The sequence below is a fragment of the Cygnus olor genome, chromosome Z (assembly GCF_009769625.2).
Source record: "Cygnus olor isolate bCygOlo1 chromosome Z, bCygOlo1.pri.v2, whole genome shotgun sequence".
Taxonomy (NCBI): domain Eukaryota; kingdom Metazoa; phylum Chordata; class Aves; order Anseriformes; family Anatidae; genus Cygnus; species Cygnus olor.
The window spans coordinates 26,911,591-26,937,835 of NC_049198.1; the positions used below are offsets into that span (position 1 = coordinate 26,911,591).

Below are 26,245 nucleotides of genomic sequence, written 5' to 3' on the forward strand. Positions count from 1 at the left end.
AGGACCTAATTTTTGCAGGCAAAATCTAACAGAGACCTAGGATAGGAACAAAGATGCACGAATGGACTGTCTTCCTTTACAGAGAACACTATTGTGAATCCCTTGGACACTGTCACTGTTGATAAACTAAACTCCTTCCTCAGTCAGCCTTCTGTGTAGAATTATGTATGGGCACAGGCTTTGAAAAACTGAGACACTTCTGGCTATTTATGCATCTATTCACAAGGGTTGGCAGTATTAAAATATTCACAATATTTACAGAAAATATAAAAATAATTTATAAGAACATAAATAAACAGTTGCTTTGTTACAATTCCTTGTGGAAAAGAAGCTCAAAGATGTCATGCAGACCTGTTCAAAAATTAGTATTAGACATTTGCAGTGTTTATTTCCACCTATTTTGTTGTTTAGCTTCCTAGAAAAATATTTTTTTATAAAACCTACAAACTATTATGTTATCAAACAAACCCATGGAAAATACCAGTGCCTGCCACACCCAGCGCTGTTTGAAGTCTTTTTCTCAAAGCAGAGTTTATTATTCAAGTACATAAAAAGCTAGCAGCCTTAATCAAAGCAAGCTTCAATATTCCATGACCCTTGTTTTGCCTCTCAATCTCTGGGAAAGGACTAACTTCATTCTGAAATTTCACTGACATAAAACATTTGTTCCAAACACTTTTTTTTTTTTTGTCTACATTACCCTATAGACCTTGTTCATTTCTTCATAAGATAGAAAGTATGTAGTTTTATACAACATAGTAACTTAAATAGGAATGTTAACAAAGAGGAAGCATTCACACTACACTGGTTACTTTGGACTAGCTTCACAGCTGTGGTGCAGCTCACTTTAATGCTCTTGCATTCACTTTGGGAAAAATACATAAGTAGTGCTCCACGGACATTTAGGACTAAAATGCCCACATAACAATTAGCGAAGGCCAAACAACATCTCATAAATTCACACCTCAGCTTTGCACCAACTCTCACCAGAGCCAACAACCAGCCACATAAAACATTATTCTAATCAAATGTACAACAATTCAGTTGAGTTAATTGAATCAGTACTCAGTTGAATTAAAGCCTAGGTAAAATTTGTTTTTTAAATGTTTACTAAATTGAAGCTTTGATGCCTTACAATTCTGGTAACAGGCAATGCTGGCAGCATTAATGAGCTTGTAAGGAATCCAGATTAAACTGCTTTGATTGCCATCCAAATAGTAAACATAATGGTTTGTCAACAGTTTTGCAGCCTGTGAAATTTCCATATTGCTTTCAGCAGGAATGTCATGCCTAAATAAATCATTTTTTAAGACTTCAAAATAAGGCTTCAAATGCTAGCACTCCAGAAACAGAGCTCCCAGATGTGTTGCCTCAGAGCAGACAAGGATCATCAGCACATTGAGGATACCGGAATATTTTTTTCTGATATGCTCTGCCTTATGAGGCATTGAAGATCTTGATATAATAGCTGTTTTAAGTCAGTCTAGACTACTTCAAAGCCTTCCCAGAGAGTTGAATTTCAAAATGATTAATAAATAAATAACAATTCTGAATTTATGTCTGCATTTGATACCCATGACCTTATACTTCCTGATAATTGGACTTACCAGGAGCCTTGAGACCATTTTTTCCTGCACTGGCAAATAAAGCAAAATAGGTTTCAGCAGCTCTAAAAAGCCACAGACCAAACATTTATTTACCAGCATTACTGATTAATTATTGACTGAATTGTCATTTTCTGGGACCGTTAGAGGCAGGAAAAGGAGTAAAGACAATACAGCTGTTGCTTTCTGAATCCTGGTATCTATGGAAGCATCATTCAATTAAAAGGACATAGACTGTTTTTCCCAGTATCTAAAATGACAAGGACAAATTAAAATGTTCTGCTATATGTACAGCTATGTCACTGTGCAAGAGCCAGTGACAGCTGATCACCAGCAATTGTGGACAATTGACATTCTCAACTACTTCTGTAGAAAGAGCCCATGGATTGCCGACACTCACTTTACAATGCTTGAACAAAAGCAGACTTGTAGCCTCTCCTAAAGGTCAAGTTTATTGGGTGAACAGTATGTGAAAGGATACAAGAAGTATTTTTATGTACAGTTGTTTTCAACAGCCTGAATTCTAGATGTTTGACTGGTACAGTTAGAAGACTGTGTATGTAGCTGATTCCTCTTCCTCACATTTTTCATTTACTTGCATGGGTAAGGATGTAGGGTCACAGTGAAAATCATGTTCTGTCTGATTCTGATTGTGCAGATGGATCAAAACCAATGATTTTTTTTAATAGTAGGAAAAAGCTGACCCCCAATTCCACATTCAACAATGGCACAGCATATGTAGTAATTGCCATCTGCGGATAATTGTTTAATTGGAGGGTTATGGAGCCAGAAAGGATTTTGTCTTTCCATTGTTGTCTGTATTACAATATTTTTTTTTGTTTTCCTCTTTATTAAATTTCTAAGAAAATTGAGAAAATAAGAGCAACAACTTAATAAATTACCAACAACCACTAACAAGGACAACAGAACAAATTAACAAAAACAAATAGTCTGGATTTGGCTTTTGTTTGTGTATTTTCGGACAATGTAGCACAGCTGAGTCTTCTCATTTGGCCTTCAAAGCTAGCTTCTGGGTAAACTGTAGTGGGCTAACACTAATACAGGGACAGACACACAGACTTAGTTTTGTACATAGGAGAACACTGTAAAAAATGGAAAATCATTCATGACCAGCTACATCTGGCCACTGGCACTCACAAGTATCTTTACACACAGTATGTATTATCCTGCCAATTTCAGACATAAGATCCCGGAAGAACATGAGCTCTTACTTCCTAACAGTTTCTGTTTCATGCATCAACTTTTCACAATGGAACAAACCAAGTTTTTATAGATGATTAGAAAATTAAGTAAATAAGGCAAAAAGTCATTGATACGTCACTAATCTGGAATTTACATCATCTCTACTATAGATTTAACATCTACTTTGGGTGGAAGAAAAGTAGACATTTTCTGCCACGCTATAAATGATTTTTCCGAGGAACACAGAACAGCAGCCTATCACAAACAGAAAATAGATTCATCTGAAGTGGCCAACAAGGGTTTTGATCAATGTTGCACAACAGAAGCATCTTTCATCAGATGGTATCTAACTTGCTATTCGACCTAACAGCAGAACCAAATAAACTTTAGAAAATAGTTCAGATAATGTATTAAACTCTGACCTGGAGCATGACTGTTTATTGAAGGGTCCTGCGACCTCTTTTTCTGTTTTTCAAGGTTTTACATTTAAGTGATTTTTCTTTCATTTTGAATTAAAGTATTTGCAACTTAATATACATGGCTTTTTTTTTTTTTTTTACACTGAAAGAGAGTATGAAAAATTATGAATAGAATTTCTTCAAATATTGTATATCTTTAGAAAATATACTTGAAGTAAATTCCATAAGAATTAGGAGATAAAGCTCAAGAGGTAGGTTATTTAGGTAGCAGTTAAAAAAAAGCCTTAAAGTAAGGAAGTCCATAAATAAGGCTTAGAAAACTCATAAAGCATTACTGCTTGAAAGAAATTTTATTTGTACTAGAAAAAATGCGTGTTAAACTCTACTTGTTGCAGTACATCAAGACTTCAGGTATCAGAAATTAGCCACCAGAGGGAGCCCATATAATCTGGTATAAGGGATATGATCGTACAAAGAGAAATTGAAGTTACGCAGATGAGAATTTAAGAAAATAATTGGATGTACAGAGAAACATTATAAGTTGTTCCTAATCCACAAAATAAAAAGCCCTTCTACAGTACTTCCTTCCAGATTCATATTTATATTTAGATCTGTAGAAATAGGAAAGTGAACCCTGCTGTAAAGTACTATAACTACAATTTTAAAATACTGAAATAAACTAAAATACTTTGTTATGCACTATCCTTTTGTTTGTTGTTGTTGTTCTCAAAATTCAGTATTTCAGAATGTTCCACAAACTGATTCAGTATATTGGTCTGCAAATAATATGGGAAGGTGAAGGCCTACATACTACAGATGATTATTAAATTGTTTCTTTCACATATATTCAGGACCAGAATCTTAAGTAGCAGTGAGAGCACTAGGTCATTTTTTCTACATTTGTTTTGTACTCCAAGTCAGTACCATTTTTATACATTGAATACTTAGATTTATCTGAGAAGCCATCTCCTTCTGCAGCATAATTACTAAATTCGTATCACAGAAAGACTTCTAGAATTTGCTTCATGGTTAAAAATGCCTTTCTATTAAGAACAGTTCTCAATTGTGGAAAAGCATTTTTGAATCAAGAAAAAGCTGCTCCTCCCACACTGGATGTTTTCATTTCATTCTTACAGAAGTGATACCTCACTTTGCATTCCGAATATTTGTAATTGTCAAAGCTATATGACTATAATAGAAGCAGTAATTATAACTAAGACCAATCTTTGACACCTCACAACTTCTTGTGAATTTCCATTGCTACTGAATTTGCCTATGCTTTCTCTCTGCCCCATGGCAGCTTTACAAAATTAATATCAATATAATTTCACTCTGTAAAAAAAAAAAAAAAGTCAACATGCATACCTTTTTGCTGTTAAAATAGTTACAGAATTGAAAAAAATAGAATTTGCCATGGCAAAAGTTTTTATTTGACTCAAGAGAATACAAATGGAATATGACAAAATCTGTAAAGCAGCTAATAAGTACACTGTGTACAACTTCTCCTACTAAATTAAAAGGTGAAGTGCTACTTTTCTTATGATTGCTATGTTGTCTGACAAAAAAAAAAAAAGTGTATTGCCTGAAACGCACAGTGCTCTAGAATACGCTAGCACAGGTCTTTGTAACACACGGAGTCGGGGTCCTGAATGTAAGACAGTGACCCCTACATGTGACATGTTGGCCACAGCTAGTCAAAGAGGCTTGAATACTGAATTTTCACCTGTCTTCATCCTGAATTCAGTCCAACTGAACATGAATCCCTGAGGTGTGTACTTTTTCTTTCTTACTCTTTACCAAAAAAATGTAAGACACCGGAAAAGTTTGACAATTTTTCCATATACAATCTTGCCTCATCCCACTCATGTACAAGCATTAGCAGATCACAGAGTGAATATGTAACAACGTTATATTAACAACACAGCACAGAAGCATTGTAAGATACCTAATAACCACATTTAATAATTCAATATAAATGCTTAAGATCTAAGCTACTCTGTACATCCTTGCTCTGAAAAAAACATGTTTTGATACTATAAGGCAGAGATGCTAACAAGGACTCCCAACACTCCACACTCCAAGAAAAACAGTATTACCAAACTTCTGTATTCACACATCTAGTGACCATGTTCCCATGCCTGAATATTAAACTGAACTCTGTATTTTTCCTGTAATGTTAGATATACAGTAATGTGAGATTGTCCTTTTATGCCAGCCCAGGAAACACAACACACCCAACAAGCAGTACTTCAGAAAGTACTCGTAAATTTGTTGCTGATAAAGAACAAACCAATCTACATATAATCTACTAAAAAGCATGATTTTGTAAGCTAACTAAATAAACCAATGCAACTGTTACAACAATTCTATAATCAGCTTTACAGACACCTGTTCTGAATATATCCCTAAATTTGTATTAAATTTGGAAATATAATTTGTGCTGAAGCACGTAGAATAAAGGTAGTTTTGTGCAAGGAACTTCGTTTTCTGGACAAACTTCACTGACATCCCAAGGAACAGTATAGTTTAAAAGCTTCCTCAGAAGTCCACATTGGAGGACTCTGAGCTATAAATTGTTATGCTTTATGAACATGAGTCCTAGAAATACATAATAAATAAACTGTGTTGTTAAATTTCTATGAAACATTTAATATCAAAGTTAATGAACTCTGAGAATTTTGAAATTTTAAGTATGTTACAACAATAGCATGTTAACAAATAGGGTTTGCCTTTTGATTAGGAGAGAAAATCTACAGTATTAAAATTAAAGTTTGCTCCTCTATTTTTAATCTCTTACCAGGTCTTTCCTTGCCAGTTCCTTTTGACTCAGCAAATTTCTGTATTAAACTCTCAACTGTAGTATTTGTCATGTTATTAATAAACTCTTCGTGAACCTTCAAAAACAACAAACAAAATACCACACACAACAGGAATTTAAAAAACAGTAATTAAAGAAATTTCATTAACTTCAGAAAGTGTTTATTTTTCACTCTGGAGTTTAAAATGCTTCCCTCTAAAATATATTAACTTCCAGAAATCAATAGGCATTGTATCAAGGAAATCCCTTTTTATTGCTTTAGCATTGGTAATTGTGTACACAATACACATACAAATGAGGAATGAAAGAACACAGACTGATGACAAGTCTATGATTTACTTCCATTTCTTCTATCTAAACTACTTTTCTATATACGCTTTTCTGAATTTGTCAACAACATGCCCCACGACAATGTCAGGAAGACAAACTGTCCCCTTAAGCCAGCACCAGTTAAGGGTGTGAACAGTTACCACTGTATTATCACAGTTTCCACCTGCTTGAGTAAAAGCATTACTGTTTTAATGGTTTTGGTCTGGCAAAGGAACATGTTGTTAATATGAAGTTTTTGCAACAAGGCAGTAATATGTTTTAGAAATAAACAGCGTGAACCTTGTGACCATCATTCACCAGCAGAAAACCTCAAAACCAAGCAAACTAGTGACTCAAACAAAGTATACACAAACAAAACTGCAACACATCAAAAAAACTGAGGACTACTTATAAGGATTATTAGTTAGACCAGCTTGCATCTGAAGAATAGATACTACAAAAACTTCTTTTAACATTGTTATTGAAGGCCTTTCCCTAACAGCATCATCAAAAATTTTGAAACTTTTCAGACGATATAATTCCATGTTTTAGTTAAAGAAAAGAGGAAGTACCCCTATTACGTGTAAAATGAGTGTTAATTTAATATCTAATGAACAGAGCTTTGAAGTACACTAAACATCCTTCAAATGGTCAAAAGACATTATTTTCTGTTAGCACAAAATTTAATGATTGTTCAGACTTATTCTGTAGAATTTGTCATACTGAATTTATAATTGCAACAGGAAGCAGTAAAATTTTTGGCTCATATTGAATTTAGATATTAAAAAGATTTCCAATACAATGAACAAAATCAGAGCTGATCCATTCAATAAAATTTATCAGAGAGGCTTGGATAAGAGAATAGATTGCACACATCTGAGAAGACCAAAATGGCTATTTAGTAGATATTCAAATCTCCTTCAAACTTCTGACAAGCGAGCTCAGCACTGATACAATATTTGATATCTGTGGTAAAAAGAATCAAATCTGCTTCAAAGTCTTTTAAATTCTGTGTTTTGTTACTATTTATCTCCTTCTTATTGTAATTTTAAAAGTTATTGCCATTTGAAAGATGTAGTCTTGCAATTACACAAGCACAAGTTACACAAACACAGTAAGGAATGTTCCATTTAGTAGTTAAGAAAAATATGTAGCATAAACCAAATAAACAAATGATAATATAAAAATTACCTCTCCTATTTGTAAATGAATTTCCTTTATGGTATTTGACAATGATTCTATAATCTCTTTCATATGAAGAAGATGTGTTTCTTCAATGTCTTGAAATTTCTGTCAACCAATGCAAGCAATTATTCATAATGAAAATAATTTTTGAAATGCTAAAACTTACATCATAATAATTAAATGTACTAAACAGAAAAAACAAACTTTTTTTTCCAGATCTTTATTACAGTGATTACAGTATTTAAGAAAGGAAGGTGTAAAATTCACAGTTACAAAATAATGTGCTTTATAACATATCCTTTTGGAACCATTATGTAGCTTTTTTACTTCCTTTTTCAGCTTTCACCTATCTTGATTTTTCAAAAAATCTGACCTATTTTTACCAAGAGAAAATAGGGTTGAAGAAAAAATCTCTTTTCTCCATTACTGAAAGATCTCATGATTTTTTGTCTAATTCGAGAAGTCCTATTTCTGAATCTGTTTTGTACTTCCTCAGCACCCTCTCCTCCTGATCACAATATATACATACTTTCTCTTTCTCCAGTTAAATCTATATCCTTTGCTTCTTTAAATATAATTAATTTGTTTTATCTTTAAACTAACTGTATATAATCTTTGCAGTTTGTTTGGAATTTGTTCCCGTTCCACTTTACCCACACTTCCATCATTTTAAGAGCACTTCGAACATCTCTAAGGAAAGAAAAATTTCCTCATTCTACCCAACACTTAGCCATAATCATCTTGAACTCTTTCTTTACTCCTGCTCTCTACTGATTCTCTTCCTACCTCCGTAACTGCCTTTTCAAGCGTGACCAAACTTTGGAGCACCATTTATTCCTCTCTACTTTTACAAGGTTCTCTGAAGATCATCTTTGCATTTCATACTTTCTGGCAGTCTGATTCACAAACACAAGTATAACTCCATACAAGTCAAATATCTGTATCTTCTAAACTCTCAGTCTGTCTTTTGCCACACTCACATATGACTCACTAGACAACAGTAAGCCAATAAGCCGACTAGAATAATTTTTTTATTTTTTTTTTCCCCAGCAGCTTTCCTTGTTGATCACAGAGGACAGGGTCAAACTCTGTAGACTACTCTTTGATGCTACTATTTTTACCAATTGCCTGATTAAATAAACTGCACTATTTTGCTTTCAAACATATCTGTGGTCCATGTCTATACATACTCTCAGTCATAATCAGGGTGCTAGCACTTGTACACAATGTGATCTTCCAGCCTACTTCCACCACCTAATGTTTACATAAACTCATAGTGAACTTCTGAGATTATACCAACACTGCTGCCTTCAGGTTTGGTTGCAGATCCCCATAAAACTGTGCAAAACTGATGTATCACTCTCTTTTAAACTCTTCTCTATGATGCATATCAAAACAACCAGCCATTCAGAGATTTTTGCCTGTTATGTCAGTGGATACCACGATTCCCCTCAAGCCACTCCTGCCATTCTCGGTTTCTTTATTTCTTGTTTATTGTTTTATCGGTAATAAAGTCTTTGAAGTAGAAGCCATCTTTGCCTTGTACAGTACATAACACAAAGATTCTGATCAAAGACTATCTCAGCACTGCAATACAACCATATCATTCATGTCACAGATAGAATCATTAACAAAATTGTTTACTTGAACTTGTCTGTTCTGAAAGGATATACTGAAACATACTGAAATGTATCTATAATGCTAAGACCCAAGTACAAGTCACTTCTTAGTGTTTTATGCTAAAATAAAAATGAAAAATCTTCAACTATCCTTAACTGTCTAACTCAGCATACACAGCGTGTGATCCATTTTGTAAACATTCTTTTCTTTTCAGTTTTAAAATGTGAAGAATTACTACTTTGTCTTTAACTTTATGTATATATGCAGATTGCTTAACATCAAGGTCATCTGAACAGTCAACTGTACTTAATTCTAGTTAAGACAGAAGGCTTTCAAAGAAAAATAATTTAGCACTTTCAGCTATTTGATCCTTTCCAATAACTGACTGGATAACATGATTTTTTTAAAAAGCTTCTAACAAGTTGGAATACTTTGCAAATGAGACATCATGTTTTCTTAGCAATTGCAGAGCAATTATATAATACAATCACATCCTTATTCAGAAAAAAAATCTTTCAACATAAAGAATTTCATTCAAAACCAATTTCTAAATGACAAATTAACTGTATTATTATTCTTCTATAATCACAACTAAACCTTCCATCTTTATTGCAGCAAAAAATAAAACTTGCAATTCAAAATTAGGAAGATCGTATTTCAAAATTTAACCTCTCAAAATCATGTCTCACAAATCACTTCACTTTGATAACTGCAGATAAGATAGTAAATGACAAAAAAAGAAAAATGAAAAAAAATTATGCAACAGATTCAGTGGTGGAGGGTTAACAAGGAGGACAGCTAAGTGAAGACATTACTACACGATTACCTAGGATAAAGCCACATCAATTCAAGATGTTAGTGTTCTCAGAACAATTTTATCTGAACAGCCCAAGACAGACTGAATAAGCCAACTATTTTTGCAATGAAACAGCAGAGAATGACCACATTCCTAATTTGTTTCCTGAACTGGTATATTTCAAGTGAAATATACTCCAAATTAAGATAATCTGGGGTGTGCTTAACTTAGGAGGGAGCTTACACATATTCACGGGTTTTCTTATTTTTCCTATCACATCATATTTAAAGTAGCTGTCTTGCAACCAAACTTTAGATACAGCTACACTATTACACTTAATATACAATAATTGAATAGGTAGGACTTACACAGGTAGAATTTTCAGTTTCAGCACAGACAATCATGAAAGGTATTAAGAGTTTTCAGTTGTCTCTTATCATCTTAAATGAAATCTAAAGTTTGAGTAAAAGGGTTATTGCAGCTAAAGAATAACCGAAGACATTCAGACAAGTATGGCCTGCCATGAGAGGTAAATATGTACCATTTTTGTACTGGGGAAAAAAGAAAGCCAGGAGTATTGTCATGCTTTCCCAGCTATAATATCTACTACAGTAAAACCTTTTTTCTCTCTAAAGTTCAGTCATACTTAAGTACCTAATACCTACCTAATAACATAAACAAGGGGGGAAAAAAAAGCATCTTCATATTGTGTCTCTAGATACAAAATAAGTCGTTTCTTTTCCTATTCTTTTGTTGTACTGGATTCTTCAAATGGCTTTTCTTTTAGCATATCACGAATAGCCCAGCTAGTTTGCTTGCTGAAAGTCTCTACATTTTCCTTCACTGATTCACTGACAATAAAATCCATTTCAAATACTCTTCATGTCTATCTCCTGTCAGTCTAAATAAGAACTCCATCACTCATAGCTTTCTTGCTCATTAGTGAAAAGTTTACAGGGCAATTTAGCAAGGCCAGTTCATAAAAGTCATACTTACTTACTTCAAGCCAGCTTAAGGACACAAACCTCCACCCTTGGTAACACATTGCCTTTTCCTTTGTGCCAGCACAAATGCTTGTGTGATCTCTTAATAAACTAGAACCCAAATCTCCTCTGGGTTAATGTTAACCTTCCTCAATACATTAGTTTTATCTGGCTTAGCTCTACAAGGCTGTTTCTCAAACAAATACAAGACAAAAGACCAGAAAGAGGACAACTACCGCTTTTGACTGCAACACTAACTTAAAACATGTATTGAAAACAGAGCTTAGCAAATCAGAGATGATAGAGAAGGACAACAGGACTTAGAACCTTTACCACAGCACCCATGAATTTCCTTAGTGATTTTTTTTTAAATAAAACCTTTTATAACACTGAATAACTGCAATCATCGCTACACAATTAAACAAAAAAACAAAATATTTAAGATTCACATTTTTACAAGGTGAGGAAAAGAATGTACTTAGCCAAATTCAACTCAAACTGAAAAGAAAAGCTTGGGGCATAGCTCCTCTATCAGAACCTAGTCAAGATACTGCACAAATAAGATGCCTATTGGAAACTCTCCAACAAAAGGGTATCAAGACTCCTAATATAAGTCACATTAAAGGTAGACTTTAGCAGTAGTATACCCGAGCATTTTTTTGTCACAAATGCCTGGACTGGGGGGTTGCAAGGAAGACTTCTGGTATATATTTGGTATTTTTTCTTTAACGTCTGTGTTGAATATGTATTCGGAGATGAACTAGATCAAGTTCTAATCAAGTTTTCAAAGTAGAAAAGCAGTTTACAGTTTAGGACAGCACAGCTTTTTCTGTATCAACCTACACAATTCCCTTACTGTAAAATTCAATTAATTGAACTATTAATTTAATTCTTAATTTCCAAGAAGTTAAGGAAAACACTAACACTTGTACACTTCTACATTAATAACATGTAATAAGTATGACATAATTTAAAAAAAAAAAATTAATCTTTGAAACTAAGCAAAAGAGCAAAGAATTTCCAACCAAAAAGAAAACTCCAATAACTCCAATCTTGTAAAAGCTTTTTTTCAACCAGAAAACGTATACAAGTAATTATGTCAACTAAATAGTAAAAAGAGCAGAAATGGTGCATTTTGCTTTTTGAAATCTAGGACAGTCTGCTACCAAAAGATTTTAAAAAAAAATTTAAATTATAAGAAGAAACAGAATGTTCGAGCATACGGAGAACATGATATCCTCTGTAATACAGATTAAAACGCCTTAAAAAAAAACACAACAAAACATTTGTTCATTTGACATTTGAATAGAGGTAAGGGCTTTTGAGCACCTCAGATAAGCACTTAAGGGAAGACTCTTTAACAAGCTGTTACTGAAATGTTTTGCTGGAATGATAATGAAAAAAACATAATGGGTCATGGTATTGTAACTCCTGTGAACGAATTCTGGGTCACCAGCAATTCGCAGGATTTCCTGCATCATCACAATGTATCTACAACACTTACAGAAGTTCATTTTGTTTTCTTACTAAAAATTTCTTCAAAATGTCTTTCTGGAGTGCTAGTATTTCAGTGTATTATTCAAGGACACTGCCATCACAATACACATGGCCAGTGTTTGTCTTTCAAACCTATTACTTTTGACAGCACAGTTTACATCAATTTCCAAAGGAGATCATTCTATCTTGAACTAATTTTTCAAAAGCCTTGATTGCTGGTATCTTCAGAGAGATAAAATAAGACATATTAATTTATTTTAAAAGTGTCTTATTTAGTATAACACTTACCTGTGCAGTTTCTGTCATTTTCTGCTCAAAATCAGATTTAACTGTAGCATATTTCTCCACATACAGTTTATAGGTATCTGTAGCTTTTTTCGATTTAACTGCTGCCTATGGATCAGTACAAAAAGAGTGTCAATCCAATCATATCTAAGGCTTTTAAAGTCACTATTGAGAGAAAGCATAGGATGACCTATAAAAAAGATCCAGGGGCATATCAAAACAGTAAAGTGTCATAACAAAATTTTACCACCAAATAACTTAGATTCAAACTGTTAGAGATTTCTGCATAAAATCATTATGCTGCTTAGAATAAGCCACATAAAAAAGGTAACAAAGCAACTACCTCATTTAAATTCCTTTCTCTTATCATCAATGACTAATTTATAATACACTTGTTTTGAGATCAATATTTTAAAGTATGTGCTGCTGAAATTAAGCTATTTCACTGATACATAAAATATTTAGATATACAACAACAAAAACAGGAAAAAAGCAGGGTTGAAATTCAGAGTAAACAGTTCTTAGTACAATTCTGAAAGAGTCAATTGTAAAAAAAAAATAAAACAAGAAGGCACTTGTTAGAAGTGAAAAGAAAAAAATAAGGAATGTGGAAAAATAATGGAAACTGAGTAAGAGAAGATATTTGAAAGTGAAATTAATGCAGAACAAAGTGATGGACAGATTCATGCAGCTCAGATTTGTTTCTAATAGTATTTTTTGGCATTATAATGATTTTTTTCATTATTTGTTTTCAATAAACCAAAGTTTTCTTTCTGTGGACTTGATATTCTTAAAAGATAAAAAGAAATACAGGAGAATCTCAATTTAACATGGAAAAAAATGAATGAAGTAACTGTTTTTGGTAGGGAAGTTATTTTCAAATTTTACAGCATGACAGGAGATTAAGTTTTTTGAACTTTAATATTTTTGCTATATCCAAGTAAAAAAAAAAAACACAGATTAAATAAAAATTATTTCTCATCAGCTTTTTTCTGCCAAAGAAGTTCAAAATACCTTCTTTATCTGAATGAAATTTCCCACCAGTTGTAACAATTCAGAAATACTTTTCAGTTAGCGACATGAGTAAAGATAGAATGTTTACTATTCTAGTTCTGAAGAGCTTTCCTTTCCTCTTTCAAAGGGATTTTATCAGTCCCAGATTAAAGACAGCAACTACTACTCACTTGCGGTGAGTTATAAACCTGACCACTGTCTATAACATTCAAATCAATTAATACAAAGATGCCCTCTGGAAGAAGATAATTCTATTCTTCCTCTTCCAAGAAAAAATAACCCTAAATCACAAGTAGCAATATACCATTAGCACTTGTTTATCAGGGGAAACATCAAACAGGACTTCAAAGGATGAGGAATTGAAGGTGCAGTTCAATTTATCAACTTACTGAGAAAGCTTAAGCAGACCTTGCTCATGTAGTACTCTAAACCCAGCAAAACAGAGCATCAAAATACTTTATTGTACAAAGAATATGAATCCTTCAGGCATTAAGGACAGCAGGACAGGACGTATCAGACCAACCTACAATTTGCCCTGAATTTTGCTTCATGATTCTTTCTCCTGCATATTCACACAGGGGAACTCCCAAGAAGAAAACTGTCCTATCTTGTTTCCCAAATATGCTTTACTTTATTGAAAGTGCAAGGTGCTCTATAAACACTTGGTTTTAAAAATAATTATGATTGCTATGCAATGAGAGGATTCTGAACTTGATCATTTGAAATGAAAGGAAATGCCAAATTAAAAGACTTCAAAAAAAGTTTCTTTTGTGAAGGATTATGTAATTGAACTCTGCATGCATGGGATTTTGACATAAACAAAATGTTCTCTGCCTCTTGTCATCATGTTTAACTATGAGCAGAATCATGAGTGTTGTCTGCTGAAGAGTACATACGGAAAACAATCAGCAAGACAGACGATGGAATGTGAACATTGCATGATTAGCTACTAATCCCTTCTGAAAACAGGATGTGTCTATTCTCAGGTACAGCAATCGCTAGAGCTCTATTTAGCAGTTTTACAGTAACTGAAATAATAAAGATTAGTCAAGAATTTTTTGTCAAGTCACTATAAATACAGAAGTTAACATGTCAGAGAAAAACAGGAAGTTACTACACAAGCTAACACTAACTATCAGCTGCAATTAAAATTGCAAGCTTTCCATGCCTCCTCAGATTCTTTGATAAAGTATCTCTTGAAATATTAAACTTAATGATAAGCTCTTAGCATACTGGTACAAATTCTCTGTCTTGTGATACAGTAGGTATTGTGTGATTTTGAGAAAAACACTTTTGATGTTCCACTAAACATAACAAAATTATTCTCTGCCAAAAGAAAAATATAAGAAAACAATCTTTATCACAATTCTAAAAGTACAAGTGTAAATTTTAATAAAGACGTGATGGAAGGGATGCAATAGTCACAGTTACTAGCTCCCACCAGAAACATTTTTGAAGTACTAGCTGAGTTTCAACCATGCTGCCCTATTGTTTGGGCAAAATTATCTAAGAAAGATGCATAAAACATCAGAAAGTGGCCCTTGTCCTACAGCATTTCCTCTCTTTCTTCTGCAGAGGCATAGCTATTAGTAAGACTGATTTTTCTGATTGTTTGTTTCTGACCAGAGGAGGGATTATTGATTATATCTTAAAAGCAAGCCTTCCATCAAGTCAACTTTTCTAACTGAAAAGTTCTGAACTACTTTCAGAAGTTCAGAAAAATAAATGTATTTTGAATGGACTGGCAAGAAAACATCTGCTGTCCCACATATTTTTGATTCATATCTAGAATCCAACACAGATTGCTATTTGAAATACAAATCAGGGGAAAAATAGATTTAAATTAAAAATAAAACAATCAGAACATTGTCAACAGGATCACCGTTGTCATCAATGAACCAACCCTATCTGCTCCACCAAGATTACAGAAAAAAGGTACTAGGACCATTTTAACATGAACAGACCAGATAACCTCAAAAGAAACAGGCAGAGGTATCAAGATTAAAAAAGAGAAAGTATAGAGACAGGGAAACATAGCCACTTCCCTCTACTTTGTTTCCTGAAATCAAGAGAAAGTTTCAGTTTTCCCAGCAGGTTGATGTAGGTGATCGTTCCCCTCTACTCAGCCCTGGTGAGGCCACACCTATAGTGCTGTGTCCAGTGCTGGACTCTCCAACTGCTAGACAGACACAGGTACACTGGAGAGAATGCAGCAAAGACCCACAAAGACGAAGGGATTAGAGCACCTCCCCTATTATGAAAGGCTGAGAGTGCTGGGCCTTTTCAGCCTGGAGAAGAGGAAGCTCGGGGTGAGCTTATCCATGCCTACAAATATCTGAAGAGAGAATGCAGAGGACAGAGCCAGGCTCCTATCAATGCAGCCCAGTGACAGGACAAAAGGCCATGGGCGCAAACTGAAAGACAGGAGGTTCTATCTGAACATCAGGAAACACTTGTTTATTATGCGGGTGCCTCAGCACTGGCACAGGTTGTCCGGAGAGGTTGTGGAGTCGCCCTCCTTGGAGATCTTCAAAAGCCACTTGGACATGGACCTGTGGTCCTGGCTTCAGGTGTCTCTGTTTGAGCAGAGGGTTTGGTCGAGATGGTCTCCAGAGGTCTCTTCCAGCCTCAGCCATTCAATGATTCTGTGAATGGATCAAACTCTCCCATGACCCAAGGACAGTACTAAATACAGCATCAGGATACTTATCCCTAGGGATTTTGATCTGTGTAATTGGGAGCTCCTAAATTAGCTTTGAAAGTAATGTTAGCTTGTTTTTCTTTTCAACGGAACAGACTTCAATACTCTGACAATTAACTACTTTGTCTCAGTTGAAAGGACAACGTAAAAAACTCTCTACTCCTTAATTCAAAAAAGAGGACATTGAGTGTTTGAATATTTACATAAGAAAATGCATTAAAAACGTAGTAGATGCTGAAACAATTATATGAAATTTCTGTAAAAGCCACTAAACGAAATTACCGTATGAGGCAGTAATACAGCACAATTAGAACTGCAGTGCAGTTAGAAAGAACAGATAAGGAAGCAAGTGTAAACAAAACCTAACTAGGCATTCAAAGGATCATGTACATTATAAAATAGCTACAGCTTACCGCCTTTAACCCATTCTGAGCATTTCACTAATACAATGTGAATGTGTTACACCTTGACAACTCAATAAATTTTAAGAAAGATGTCACAGAATTACCTTATCGATTTCTCTTGGTGTTGCTCCTTCCTTTTTCAAACGTTCTTGTTCAAGACACTTTGCATTGTAGTTTTCCTTTGACTTCTGTAAGGCCTGAGTGATACTTTGAATGCTTTGCACTGCTTCCAATGTTCCTGAAACTTCTTCTTTAGTCTGCCAAATATCACACAGTCATCAAAATCCAACCTTCTGAACTTTAATGTTAACAAGTCACTGGACACACATAAGAAAAAAAATAACCTTTTTATAAGCTTTAATTTGTTCATCTCCATACTTGTGAACTTCTTTTATTAGCTCTTGTAATCTCCGCACAAGATCCAAGTGGCAGCTTGCTAGTTTTTCTGTTGAGGTTTTGAAAACATCCCAAACTGGTGCAAATGTCCTGGATTGAGGGGGAGGAAAAAAAATAATGTTCATCTGGATTTTTTTCCTTTCAATCAGCTAACTTTTTTAAAATGGTGCTAATGTATCAATGTTTACAGAAGTTAAGCTGTGCTCCTAAACTGAAGCAAATAAACAAAAACCCAACAACTGCTATGTTATAAATAACGTTATTATATCTTTCAAATGTACTATATGCTTTTTCAGTTTTTGCTGTTTTAGAGTCAACACAGGTAAAATATAAAAGTTTACTCAATCCACTCAGTCTTCTCTGTCATCAACACCATGAGAATGACAAGGATATTCCTACGGATGATGCAAGAATAGCTCAAAAATTTAACATATTTATGTGCATACTGTAATAGTGCTAGATCTACTGATAAAAGCTCTCCATATTTCCGTTTTCTGAAGTGTTAACTCTGTCCTCAGAGAAGTTAAGAATGTGACTTTTCAATAGATTCATTCCATAATTTCTTTTTTCTTTTTTTGAGGTATGTTTTAAAAAATTAAATGATTAATGGATTTTTTTTTTTGTTAGGAAGATTATGCCTACAGCTCAGACTTCTTACATGAGGCTAAAGGCTTTTATTTTATTTGCAGTAACCACAGCTAGAAACAGAAATAAATTCACTGCCACATTTGTAGACAATATGTTCTCCACTCAGAACAATTAGGTTTGAGAGCACTTAATAGAAAGTCATGTTCATTATTTTGTTTGAAAAGAACTCAATCTTAAATATAGAGGAACAAACAGCCCTCCTCATGTTTGGTTGTGTTGTCGTGTTTTTTTTTTAAATATCTAAATAAAGAACTATACTGTCTTTTATTTTTGTCATATCTGTATACTTTGTATGGTTGCATACTAGCTGAAGGACTAACAATCATTTTTAAAGGTGGCAAAGTTATGCTACTTTCAAGATTGCCAATAAAATATTCAGAAGCAAACTGGATTCTTAATATGTATGTAGTTAATTATTTCTCTCTTGTGCACACTTACTTACCCAAGTTGTGTGTAATTGCTCGCTGATTTAGCTAGTTTTGTCATTGACCTAGAATATGCTTCCTCTATTGTAGCCCTGTCAAAGAAAACAACCAAAAGCACAATTGAAATTTTGAAGATACTTAAAGACAGATAAACATGAATTCTAAAAATGCAAAGTACAGGACTGTTTCTTGAGCTGAAAATTGTTCCATTTTAATGATCCCACAAAAACTATATGCAAAACCAAAGAAATATGTAAAAAAAAAAATAAATCTAAGAACGTTGTGACAGAATGTTGAAGGGAACTGGAACAAGTAAAACTGAAGGACTCAAGACTCGCAAAAGGCAATACCTTCCTTCTTTTATTCTCTGCTTTTTCCTGTCTTTAGTAACAGTTAGAACAAAGTGACACAATCACCCATCTAACACTGTCTCAATACCTGAGATTTACAGAGCAGCATGATTGAATAAATTTGTAATAAAAACATTACACAAACTGAATGCTTACTGAGCGATCACGTTTGTTCACCATAAATATAATGAGGTCTTATGTAGCCTTTCTAGTTTTTTTCACGGTTTTAAATTCTATGCATAGTGACATTTGAGTCTGGAAAACAGTGAAGTGACATGCAGCAAAATGTATTGTGTTCTACTGTTTATACTTATTTTTTAAAGATCTTTCAAAATCCAAGGGATTCAAAATCCAAGGGTCACCATTAATTCCTCTCAGGAGGAATGCTGAGAGTCTGTGTTGGGGCAGCTGTCATGGAATAGCTGTCATGCGCAATGTACCATAGCAGTGACTCCTTTCAAGTCTTTCCCACATCAATCTTCCTATTGCTAAGGTTAAGATGCACACTATTTCCATTTTTGACCCTAAGCCAATACTCAGTACTTATGAAAATACGAAATGAAGTAGTAATAGTCACCTGAAACTCTGACAGATGTATTTAAGTCTACTGAACTTCAAAAATAACAAGCTAATCAGCCGGACAATCAACTAGGAGATGGCAATTAAAGTGTAAAATGCAGCAACTCAACTTCATTTTAAATCTCACCTACAAACAACTACAAATTTATTCACCACAAGAAATTACACAACTTTCTTCTTCCTCATATGTAAGTATTCTTGATGATCGGAAAAAGGTTTTAAGTTTCCAAGGCTGGGAAAGCTTACTCACTGAAAAAAGTACATATACTGATGTTTCTTTAATTATCACGATGAACAATGTGTTTTGATAAATTATGAAAAGCTTCTATCATTTTTTTCTAGATTTAAAACTCCACACTTAAAAACAAACAAACAACAACAAAAAAGCGCTTTTTGACCAAAATCCACAGCTCTTTTCTTCAGAACAATTTACAGAATACTTTAATGAACGATCTTCACAACCCTGAAGTTATGAAACTTGCTACACATTATCAGCACACAACAGTTACAAACAATAAAAACCAAAAGATGCTGCTGACTGGTTGGGCACATTTATCTTCGCTTGTTGTATCAACTGACTTCCCAGAGCACTATGATATACCAGTAACATACTATGAATGCCTGGTTAAATTAGTTCTTACTTATTTGAAAATGTCTTTGGTTGGGATCTGTTAAACATTTAAACTGAAATGGGAATACATGCATTGCCAGTTTCTTCTGATCAAGGAGTTCCTTTTTAGGCCATTTATAGACAACTGGTGCACAAAAAGGTTTGAAAGACTTCTGGAGAAAAGCCAACACAACACCTATTCAGTTCCTAGTTGAGAACAGTTTCTTATATATACACACTTCAGGTGTTAAATACATACAAACACAACACACAGTTGACCTACAACATCTTCCCAGTATGCAAAGTGTGTATTTCTAAACAAGAAAAGAAAGAAATGTCGGGTAACCCAACCTTTATACATTTTCACTCCTTTAAAGACAGCATGTCTATGCACTTTATCAAGAATAGAGCTAAGACACCTATGTTTCAGAAGAAAGACAGATATCCCACCCGATCAAAGATTTAGCAGTGCTGAGCAGAGTGCTCCCCCACATATTCATTCTTTCAGGAAACACATTTCTGAACCTCCTCGAAGGCAGTAACTACTAACGAAGCAACTCTTTGCCATTCAGAGCAGCAGCATATCCAGAAAAAAAAGGCAGTAAAGAACTGTCCAAATATCTAACTGTCCCTCAGTCCTGTAAGAACTTTAACATTAGCAAGTACTCCAAAAGAAAAATGAAACAGTGAAACAACACTGTTGAAAACTGAATTGCAATTGACTTGGCAAATCAACACAGCCTAGAAAAATTCTCTCTCTCTAATAAGCTTAGAAAGTTGCATATATAACAGAGACTAGAGTGCCCACAAGGATAAACTGCTACAGGTAGCAGTCTGAGGGTCAGACAGACCATGGTAGTCTTGAGTGTCCCACCAGATCCAGGACCTAGCCAAGGGGAAAACCTTTTGGTCTTTCCAGGAATATCCAGTTTTAACAGCACACATAGTACAAATACACTGTGTTCTTTCAAATGAACACATTACAAACATAGATACAATGGTTAAGTGCTCTAACTTTTTAAAGTGTTATCAGTAACTCATGATCTGTCTCCTCTACCTATGCAGCAATTTTCAACTTTCACTCTCCTGTGTTTCCACATTTGAATAAAACTGCTTGCTACGTTCGAAAGGAACCCAAAGGCAGAAAATGTGAACATATGCAGGTTTGGTTTTCAGAGACAACAGCCCAGAAAACAGTACAGCCCGGGTACAAGTAGGGCATAAAAACACAAAATGTAGGAGGCACCTAATGAACCTTGCTCATCCACTTCCACATTGCCAGCAGAAAGGAGCAATGCAAAATAACATTCTATTCTGTGTTCATCTCTGCAGAGGAAGGAGGGGAACAGGTAACTGTGGACAACATCTCTTAATTACTTTGCAATAAACAAAGATGCAGAACAGAATGAAGTCAAGGTAAGCAGTTCTGAAATAAAATGTTTTTTGGTGTCATTATGGTCATTAATGGTGTCATTAACTGTATGAGACAAAATTCTGAACCAGACATATAATTAATTTCATCTAGAATGTAAATTCTTGCATTCCAAGTAGCAGCAATTGTCTTCTTCCATAAAGAAGAGTGAAAACGGCAGTAAGTCAACTGTTTAGGAAGTTGTCGTACCTGCAGATTTCATTTCTCTCCATTCTATCCCATAAAGAACCTGGCTTATTTTCTGTGTATTATTTTCTTATCCCAATATACCACTCCCTTTTCTTTTAAGAACTTGATCTCTCAACATCTTAATCTGAAAGGACAACTTTTAAAGATCATAATTGCAGTTGCTACTACCCCAACTCTACAGCTATGGTCAAAAATTTTGGGAGACTGATACTTTGTACTTGTTAAATTATTGTTTTTCTTCCAACCATGATGAAAATTGGGATTAATTTAAATAAACTGAGGGACCCCTAATGTGATACTCCAGATTTTTGCCTTTTTTTTTTTTCTTCAAATCAAACCTGAAAAACTGGAAGCTTATTATTAATTAATGCTTAAGAGTCACCATCCGGTTCTAAGTGAATGGAATAAATCTAGATATTCATGTAGGATATGAGAGATCTTGAAACACTCACTGATGTTTACATATTTAGCATGTTACTGCAACACATGGCAAACTGAAATAAAAGCCAAAAATAGTACACTAAAGACACAGAATCAGCAAGGATGAATACTTACCTTTCCCTAATAAAGTCTGCTAATTCTTTTGTTGACAAATGTCCATGCTTCATATTGTGATAGAGAACGTCAAAGCCATTGTTTCTTTCCCCCTAAGGATTAACAAAAAGACAGAAAAACCATGAAACACAATGTGCTAAAGCAATTACAGAACAAAGTATAGAACCTATAAAATTTAATAACTGCTCAAGTTTCATGAACTGAATGATTTCTAATGGTTCAGCTTTTACTAACTGCTGTTAGTTTTCTTAATGTAAAACGAACTAAAATCACCCTCAGCAGCCTCTACTATGATTCTCTCGACAACTCCTCCTTTCCATATATTTAGGCTACATTCAAAGCCATTTCCGTTTTGAACTCCTACAGCTCTTGCATTCTTTTGCTTCATATCTTATTGAATACATACTTAATACTGAACACCCTCTTCATTCTCGCCTAACTTTCATTATTTCCCATGAACTAAAATTCAGACTTTGGGATCACTGGACTTCCTACCAGTCCAATTCTTCACAGATCATTAGTCTTTTTTTTTGTGTGTGTTTTGTTTGTTTGTAAAATCAGTAAAAATCACTAATCTCATTTTTCCCTTTGTAATTTCCCTTTGTCTATTCTTAAATCTAGTTTTAAAATGTAAAATGTTTTCCGATCACTACAACATATCTCGCCATTAAAATTAAGACACTGCCCTAAACACTGATTAAGAAAGTGAGCCAGCTTATCGCCTTTGGCACTACAGTGAACTTCCTGTGGACAGGAGAAAGCAACAATAGAAATTAAAAGAAGGTTAGGCGAGGCATGGTACAATAGCACTGCTACTCTTAAGAGTTTTCCTGTGAAACTATCCATGCCCCTCCTCCCTTCCAAACGCTTCAGATCCACATCACTGCTGCTGCTCAAGACACAGTAGTACGCCCTTGGGAAAGCTGCATGGATGTTCAGAGTGGAAGGGAAAGAAGGATAGAAATACAATCCTGAACTTTTCACGACAGCAGCTCCACATTTTCAGCGAGAGGAGCTGGGGATTTGGTCATAAATCCCTCCAATCATTTCTGACCTTTTTGTTCTGAAAAAAAAAAAAAAAATTTGCTTGCGCAGCCTTAAGGCACACCTGATCGGGGCAGTTGTGCAGCAGCTGAAAAATAAAGCTGGCGAATAAAAACGAAGGTCGGTGGTCCAGATCACGATGAGGATGCGAACAGCTGCGCTGCTCAGCAGGAGCAGCAGAAGCAAGGAGGCGGTGGGTGGGTGGCTGGAGGAAGCTCGCAGCGCCGCAGTAGCAGGCCCCTGGAGCATGCATCAGTCTGAGCACTAATGCAGCAAGCTCCCTTGAAGGACACCACGTAGACACAAATACATTTATTTTCAATTAACAGGCGAGTGAACGGCAATTTCATTCAGATTACTAGTAAGGATTTATTTGCTTTAGTTCTTCCAGGCACTGGGAAAAACTAGCCAAAAAGAAACCCGCAATCGAAAAAGAAACAGCGATAAAATGACTGCAAACCAGCAAATTAGTTTTGAGGAAGCCAGATATCTGCAAACACAAGAAGTAAACAGTTGCACTCCTACTTATTTCTCCTTGCAGTTTGAAGCTCAGGATAATTTTGATTACAGGTGCACTAACAGGCGCCTTATTATCTTCATGTATTTACTCAGTATAAACCCTGATGAATGCCACCACATTATAAAACACCAGAGTAGCTCTGTAATTAAGAAAGTACTGATATTTTCAATTAGAATACAAAATCAAACTCTAATATAACAGTTGTTGTCATGCCCAAATCTGGAGGTTTTACAAACAAGCATTAAGCATGTCTTCTAGAAAAAATAATAAATTTCTCCTTTATCGTGTGTGCTTTCTCTGCTTTACTTTAATGCGTTTCTCCTATCTGAACCAACTCACTGATCCAAATGTGCTGAACACAGACTGCTTGTGAACTTTTAAGTGTGACTGTTCATAATGGGGTAACTTTTAATCTTTCCTATACTGGAGGCTCCATAAATTTCCTGCCAGTTTAGAAACACAGGAAGGGTAGCATAGCCATGACCCTACTTCTGGCTGCAGCCTTCCTGAGTGCTGACAATCTATCAGAAATGTAACTCTGCAAATCCTTGCGGAACTGAATGATCCAGAGCAACCAATTTCCATCATCATCTTGTTCCCTAATTGTGAGTGTAGTTTAATGTAAGGAACTAGTTTTTCCACTTAAATGAAGTCTTCTAATCAGTTCTAGTCTCGTTCCTAACGTCATGTTGAACAGCAGACAGAACAACAGAGAAACAGAACAGTTAGTTTCATAAATGAAAAAAGCTCTCTGAATGCCACATATTTTATATATGATAGGTAGTTATCCAAGGCTAAGGGAAAAATCTATTAAAGATTAAATGAAGCAGCAAGACCAAAGCAGGCACTGTGACTTAGTCCCATGCAGTTTAAATCTGGTGCAGCTAAAAGATGTTTTCACTTGCAAATACAACACCAAGTGCAGCCTATCTTACCAATATCAGGCTCCACCTAAAAGCACTAACATCTAGACTTTGAAACTGCTTGATTATTTACAAGTTACATAATCAAGAGTCCTGATAATTAACCTGAGGACAATTCTCTAAACTACATTATCTTCTACTCATGCCTGGGGAGACATTTGTGTACCTATGTCAAATAAAGCATGATATCTCGGTGCAGTGAGCAGATGTTTTTCTGCTCAGGAAAAGCTATATTGCCTATCCATAACCACTCCATTTAGTGGTTATTTTTAAGAAGGATATCTCAAATACATACTGAGCATCACAGTTAAGGCTCTGTATTTAGGATACAGATGTATGCTGAAGCTAAGAGAAAAAAAATGCAGTTCAATTTACAAAAATACAAGTACTTGCCCCCTACATACATATATAGCATCGGCACTGTTTATTTGTGTGGTTTTTTCCTTAATGCCCTGCACAGATGTGGCATCAAATTCTGTACATGGGAACTGTAGGTATAGCCAATTATTCTTCACTACGATTTTTACGTGCTCCTTCCTGATGCCAACAGTAATTGCTGGGATCACTGAAAGCCGAATACGAACTGTCTTAAAAATAAATAAATGCAGCAGGCAGTAGAAGGAACTGGTGAGACCTTCCACTCCTGCTCAGAGGCAATTACCATCCCCTTCCGTAACAGACTGCCCATGAAGTCTGATGCACATCCCTCTGCTAGCAGCACCCTGGGAGAAATACCAGGTTGTATGCAACACACTACCAGATCAGTCTGAAAAACTACTCTGAACGTCATATCAGGGTTAAAATACCATCTGTTGAGGATGACCCCATTAAATTACACTTAAGCTTATTAGCAGTTTTTCCTTTTTCCCTAGAGCTAACAGAACTCTCTCTCCAGAAGCTGGGGTTCTTGTTGAGGTTTCCCATTTTACGCCACCACAAGAGAGCTCTTTCTCAGATATGACATAAATGTCTCCTGAGAGCAAGCCATCAGAAAAAGTAAGACTTAAAATACAAGCAAACACCTCACTTAAGCCCACAATAAGGAATACGGACCAACTTCGTATACAAAATAAACAACACTCCCAGAAAGCGAGGGTAGGCAATCATTCCACGTCCCTCCATGGAGAACTATCTGCAATGATTTTCTCATGGAAATGAAAGTAACCCTGTCAGCAACTGAGAAGTCAGAATTCAGCATTTCCATGACTTGTACATAACAGGAAACAGATTACATGAACTCCGTTTTACTAAGCTACTTAACAGACTTAGAAAAAAAAAAAAAAAAGACTAAGTTAGTTTGCTGCACATAGAGATAATTCCGAATCTAAATCTACCTTTTGTAAACTAGCCAGAAATTTCTGGGCCATCTGTAGCACTGTTTATTTCCTATGTTTCTAATCAATTTGTCTAAGTGCAAGTTCTGTCTGCTTTGGACTAAAACTGTTCAACATTAACATGTATTAGTATAAAAAGCTAATACTCTATTATAGCATGCCCCTTTTTCCTAATGTAAACAAATGCTTCCCAACTATTGACGTGATTATAAAGTTTCCATGATTGGTCAGGTATTTACTACTGGTTTGGCCAGTGTGAGAAGCAAGAAGAGGACAGCTGCAAATACTGCTTTCACTGCAAAACTCAGTGGACAAGTCAATAAAAGGCACATGCAGTACTTTTTGATTTTGGTCATGCTTTAGAAGCTTAATGAGAGATTCAGCCAAAGTTTAACTTTTTCC

At 35.0% G+C, this 26,245-nt stretch overlaps 1 protein-coding gene across 2 annotated transcripts in view; it reads right to left on the reverse strand.

The window, feature by feature from the left end:
• FCHO2 (FCH and mu domain containing endocytic adaptor 2) overlaps window positions 1–26,245 on the reverse strand; it is an 89,810-nt gene that overhangs the window by 58,297 nt on the left and 5,268 nt on the right. For both annotated transcript variants that reach the window (XM_040540890.1, XM_040540891.1), the window contains exons 2-8: window positions 22,023–22,114; window positions 18,325–18,399; window positions 17,183–17,324; window positions 16,943–17,095; window positions 12,723–12,827; window positions 7,545–7,643; window positions 6,024–6,120 (exon numbers count right to left, since the gene is read on the reverse strand). In XM_040540890.1, the coding sequence (XP_040396824.1) occupies window positions 6,024–6,120; window positions 7,545–7,643; window positions 12,723–12,827; window positions 16,943–17,095; window positions 17,183–17,324; window positions 18,325–18,399; window positions 22,023–22,114 (763 nt within the window). The remainder of the gene's footprint in view (window positions 1–6,023; window positions 6,121–7,544; window positions 7,644–12,722; window positions 12,828–16,942; window positions 17,096–17,182; window positions 17,325–18,324; window positions 18,400–22,022; window positions 22,115–26,245) is intronic.